This window comes from Trichomycterus rosablanca, chromosome 14, assembly GCF_030014385.1.
Source record: "Trichomycterus rosablanca isolate fTriRos1 chromosome 14, fTriRos1.hap1, whole genome shotgun sequence".
Taxonomy (NCBI): Eukaryota; Metazoa; Chordata; class Actinopteri; order Siluriformes; family Trichomycteridae; genus Trichomycterus; species Trichomycterus rosablanca.
In genome coordinates this window covers 9,638,045-9,644,044 of record NC_086001.1, presented here as the reverse complement: position 1 = coordinate 9,644,044, position 6,000 = coordinate 9,638,045, and the positions used below count along the sequence as shown (strand labels likewise).

Below are 6,000 nucleotides of genomic sequence, written 5' to 3'. Positions count from 1 at the left end.
ACACACACACACACACACACACACACACACACACACACACACACACACAGTGTAATGATCCAAATCATGTCTGTTTTTCCACAGTCGTCTGGAGCAGAACTCTATAAAGATCATCCCACCTGGAGCATTCACTCCATACAAACGCCTCCGGAGGATGTGAGTGCACACATATGCATCACACATAGAGGGTCACGGTAACTATTAGGGATGTAACACTCTACCCACGATGCGATGCAATTCATGATACTGGGTTTACGATAAAATTTTCCCCGATTTTTTCAACTGAAACTGAAGACAAATTATGACAAAGTTTCCTTTTATTATTTCTCTTAAAAAAGAAAATAAAATACTGTATTTGTTCTTATCTTTTATTTATCTAAATAATGAATGCCCTATTATTTCTAAGATAGGTACAAACTATGCAAAACAATTTTGAATTAAGCCCAATTTGGCTGAAAAACCCAGAATCTGGCAACCAGGCGTATAGCGCCAGTGACATCAACCAGGCAAGGTGTATAGCGCCAGTACACTCTGCTGTTTAAAGTGAATATCGAGTCATTTTACATGTCAAATCGATTTGAATCGTGGAATTTTTTTATCGATTATTAACTGACCTGTGGTGCATTGTTACATCCCTAGTAACTATACTACAAGGCTAAAAATAGTCCCGAAACTTATTATACTTGAAGCGGCTTAGCTCAGCAGTCAAAAGCAACTTTTTAGCACTTTTCTCAAGACAAAGGAATTAAAACGATTAGAATTAGTCACTTTTGCCATTAAATAATTTAAAACTGTGGCATCGGCAAGTCGTAAGGAAATATTTCTGCTCTTTAAATGTAAAGGCAGCACTTTTTATTTGCAATTTCTTGTGAGTTACAAAAGCATGAAAAAGAGACCAGATCTTCGACATCTTGGACATTTTGACTAAGCGATTGCTAATTGAATTGCCGTAGGATTGCTAGGACCACCTCATAGATTAAAAACGTTAAATCGCTAAACACAAACCTTAAATTTTTTATTTCACAGCAAATTGCATTTTACATGGGAAACGTCTCATTTCACTGTCCGTGACGTGAGTTTCACGGTCGTGAAGTAGGTAGGGCCTTAGTTATAAGGCATTACACAGAGCCTGACCTCACTCTAATCCAATACCTATGGGTTCTGGAGTCCACATACTTTTAGCCATGCAGTGTATATTTGTGTATACAGTGCCTTGCAAAAGTATTCAGCCCCCTTGAACTTTTCAACCTTTTGCCACATTTCAGGCTTCAAACATAACGATATGAAATTGTAATTTTTTGTGAAGAATCAACAACAAGTGGGACACAATCGTGAAGTGGAACGAAATTTATTGGATATTTTAAACTTTTTTTAGAAATAAAAAACTGAAAAGTGGGGCGTGCAATATTATTCAGCCCCCTTGCGTTAATACTTTGTAGCGCCACCTTTTGCTGCGATTACAGCTGCAAGTCGCTTGGGGTATGTCTCTATCAGTTTTGCACATCGAGAGACAGACATTTTTGCCCATTCTTCCTTGCAAAACAGCTCGAGCTCAGTGAGGTTGGATGGAGAGCGTTTGTGAACAGCAGTTTTCAGCTCTTTCCACAGATTCTCGATGGGATTCAGGTCTGGACTTTGACTTGGCCATTCTAACACCTGGATACGTTTATTTGTGAACCATTCCATTGTAGATTTTGCTTTATGTTTTGGATCATTGTCTTGTTGGAAGATAAATCTCCGTTCCAGTCTCAGGTCTTTTGCAGACTGCAACAGGTTTTCTTCCAGAATGGTCCTGTATTTGGCTCCATCCATCTTCCCATCAATTTTAACCATCTTCCCTGTCCCTGCTGAAGAAAAGCAGGCCCAAACCATGATGCTGCCACCACCATGTTTGACAGTGGGGATGGTGTGTTCAGGGTGATGAGCTGTGTTGCTTTTACGCCAAACATAACGTTTTGCATTGTGGCCAAAAAGTTCGATTTTGGTTTCATCTGACCAGAGCACCTTCTTCCACATGTTTGGTGTGTCTCCCAGGTGACTTTTTATAGATATCTTTGAGAAATGGCTTTCTTCTTGCCACTCTTCCATAAAGGCCAGATTTGTGCAGTGTACGACTGATTGTGTCCTATGGACAGAGTCTCCCACCTCAGCTGTAGATCTCTGCAGTTCATTCAGAGTGATCATGGGCCTCTTGGCTGCATCCCTGATCAGTCTTCTCCTTGTTTGAGCTGAAAGTTTAGAGGGACGGCCGGGTCTTGGTAGATTTGCAGTGGTCTGATACTCCTTCCATTTCAATATGATCGCTTGCACAGTGCTCCTTGAGATGTTTAAAGCTTGGGAAATCTTTTTGTATCCAAATCCGGCTTTAAACTTCTCCACAACATGATCTCGGACCTGCCTGGTGTGTTCCTTGGTCTTCATGATGCTCTCTGCGCTTTAAACAGAACTCTGAGACTGTCACAGAGCAGGTGCATTTATACGGAGACTTGATTACACACAGGTGGATTCTATTTATTACCATCAGTCATTTAGGTCAACTTTGGATCATTCAGAGATCCTCACTGAACTTCTGGAGTGAGTTTGCTGCACTGAAAGTAAAGGGGCTGAATAATATTGCACGCCCCACTTTTTAGTTTTTTATTTCTAAAAAAAGTTTAAAATATCCAATAAATTTCGTTCTACTTCACGATTGTGTCCCACTTGTTGTTGATTCTTCACAAAAAATTACAATTTCATATCGTTATGTTTGAAGCCTGAAATGTGGCAAAAGGTTGAAAAGTTCAAGGGGGCTGAATACTTTTGCAAGGCACTGTATATCAGAATGAACTAGCTGTTTGTTTATCTGTCTTTCTCTCTCTTCCTTAGAGATCTCAGCAATAATCAAATCTCAGAAATGGCTGCAGACTCATTTCAAGGTCTACGCTCCCTCAACTCACTGTAAGTAAATGTGTTTGTGTGTGTGTGTGTGTGTGCGTGTGTATGTCCTTACAGCACATAAGGAGTTATACTAAGCCTTCATTATGTTTCAAATATTTTATTAACATATTACTGATGATGCTGTTCTGAAGCTTTTAGGGCACTCTACCACACACACACACACACACACACACACACACACACACCCACACACACACACACACACACACACCCACCCGCACACCCGCACACACACACACACACACACACACACACACACACCCACACCCACACCCACACCCACACACACACATACATACATACACACATACACACCACCATTGTTAACCCATACAGCAACAGCTGCTACAGTGTGTCTGTTTTAATCCTGAGATTAATACACTTCCTGATTGTATATGTGTGCTTTTTCCCTGTGGTTTCCTTTTAATAACTATAGCGGAAATCTATCCACTAAAGGATTTACTTCCTAAATCTTGCAGTCGCAAGCAAAAAAAACCCCATCTGGTTAAGATTATTAAATTTACGAAAGTAGAAATCTAATCACTGAGAAAATGTAACTCTCAGCCTTCAGATTACAAGCCCAAAACTTTACTCCAGTATACTAAGCTTACTTAGGGTAAACTCAACGCTAGTGCAGAGTCTCCACCACTGAGCAATTACCTTAAATATTCAAGTCATTAATGGGAAATGTTCACCAAAGAAGAGCTGGAACTTACAACCTTTGTTTTGTCCTCCACAGGGTTTTATATGGCAATAAAGTCACTGAACTTCCTAAAGGATTGTTTGATGGACTCTTCTCTTTACAGCTACTGTAAGTAACACGCACTCTTAGCACAGTGTGTATTTGTGTGTACAAGTATACAAGAATACAAGTATATCCAAGTACTTAGACCATTAGCATCTGCATTCAAATCAAGCTCATTCTAATTTCTCCACCTAATGTAAATAGAAGTGTCTTTTAGATGCGTGCACACACACACACACACACTAAATCAGACTGAAGCACAAATACATTTACATAAGCATGAGTAAAAGTATTAGACCATATCTTTATATACAGTATATATATATATATACAATTTAAAATCTGTTTCAAATAATTCCTTAATACATAATACTAAATTAACTTATTTATTACAATGCATATTTAGAGCCAGTTGATGTGCATAGTGAAGAGTTCCTGATAACACTGCACACATTATTATTAGGACAACAAATACTGCTGAAGTCAAAAGTTTATTTACAATTATGAGGGACATTTATTTTAGGGATTTCAACCATTTCTGCTACTGTTCTTATTACAACTGAATTAATAAAACATGCAAATTAATTCTTTCTTTATTCTCATCATTCGTGCTGTGATCTGCAGTCTGCTAATGCATCTTTATATGCTATCTGGGTCCTGACAGGTTGCTAAATGCAAATAAGATCAATTGTCTGCGTGTGGACGCCTTCCAGGACCTGCAAAACCTCAACCTGCTTTCTCTGTATGACAACAAGCTGCAGACCATCGCTAAGGGGACGTTCTCATCACTGAGAGCCATACAGACACTGTGAGAGAATTACATGAACACACATAATAAATATGTGCAACATTCTTTACAGTACTTGTTATGAGCATCTAGTTATAAACAATTAAACAGGGGGCAGTTTGTAATCTTTAATTCAAAATTTCTTGACTACAAAAGACTAATATAATTAGAAAAAATAGTTTTTTTAGGCTGTGATGTTAGGATGATAGGGTCTATAGCAAGGCATCTGGGACTACTTCAAATTGTATATAATAATAAGCTTCCTGTGATGTGCACATTATTTTATTAATTAATAATTTGTTCATTTATTAATTAATTATTAATTAATTAATATTGAAGTAATTGATTATCAATTAAATTTATTAATTAGTTAAATTTATTATTTAAAAATTAATTACTAATTAAGTATTTGATTATTAATTTATTTTATTAATTTATTAAATTTATTATTTTATTAATTAATTACTAATTAAGTATTTGATTATTAATTTATTTTATTAATTTATTACATTTATTATTTATTAATTAAGTATTTTATTATTAATTTATTTTATAAAATTATTACATTTATTATTTTATTAATTAATAACTAATTAAGTATTTTATTATTAATTTATTTTATTAATTTATTACATTTATTATTTTATTAATTAATTACTAATTAAGTTTTTGATTATTAATTTATTTTATTAATTTATTAAATGTATTATTTTATTAATTAATTATTAATTATTTGATTATTAATTTATTTGATTAATTTATTACATTTATTATTTATTAATTAATTACTAATTAAGTATTTGATTATTAATTTATTTTATAAATTTATTACACTTATTATTTTATTAACTGATTACTAATTAAGTATTTGATTATTAATTTATTTTATTAATTTATTACATTTATTATTTATTTATTTATTTATTTATTTCATGTTAACAATTACTTAATACTTTCAAAAACCTTTGCTTTTCTTATCATATACATTTAATATATGACCAAATGTATGTGGACACCCCTCCTAATAATTGGAATTAGTCATTTCTGCCACATCGATTGCTAACAGGTGTAAAAACAATATACAGTATATATAATCAGGTAAATGATTAACTTGGTGGCAACTGTTTGGAAAATTCTTCTCTCTTTCAACATGATTATGCCCCTGAGCACAAAACACGAAGAGCACGAAGACATAGTTGTGTCTTGGTTGCCCTGGATTCAACCCAACTGAAGTGCCTAACCCACTGACTACTGACTGACTGGGCACAAATTCCCACAGACACATGAAGGTTTCCCTGAGGAGTGAATGATAAAGCTTGCAATTTAATATAAATACCATTCCAATAGTTTTGGAATAAGATGTCCAGCAAGCTGATGGTCGGATGTCACAATAAATTTGTCCATATAGCATATACACAGGTGTACAGTACAATTACTTTTGTCACATATTCCAGCTGTTTAGGTACTTGGGTTCAGGGTTTAGTGTATTACTGTATATATCTAATAGCAATACATTTAGGATGCAGCCCTG

At 34.9% G+C, this 6,000-nt stretch overlaps 1 protein-coding gene across 1 annotated transcript in view; it reads left to right on the top strand.

Annotated features, from left to right (window-relative positions):
- Positions 1 to 6,000, top strand: part of slit2 (slit homolog 2 (Drosophila)) — a 107,463-nt gene that overhangs the window by 72,873 nt on the left and 28,590 nt on the right. Inside the window, exons 10-13 of the mRNA XM_063008169.1 lie at positions 85 to 156; positions 2,866 to 2,937; positions 3,677 to 3,748; positions 4,347 to 4,490. Coding sequence (XP_062864239.1) covers positions 85 to 156; positions 2,866 to 2,937; positions 3,677 to 3,748; positions 4,347 to 4,490 — 360 coding nt within the window. The remainder of the gene's footprint in view (positions 1 to 84; positions 157 to 2,865; positions 2,938 to 3,676; positions 3,749 to 4,346; positions 4,491 to 6,000) is intronic.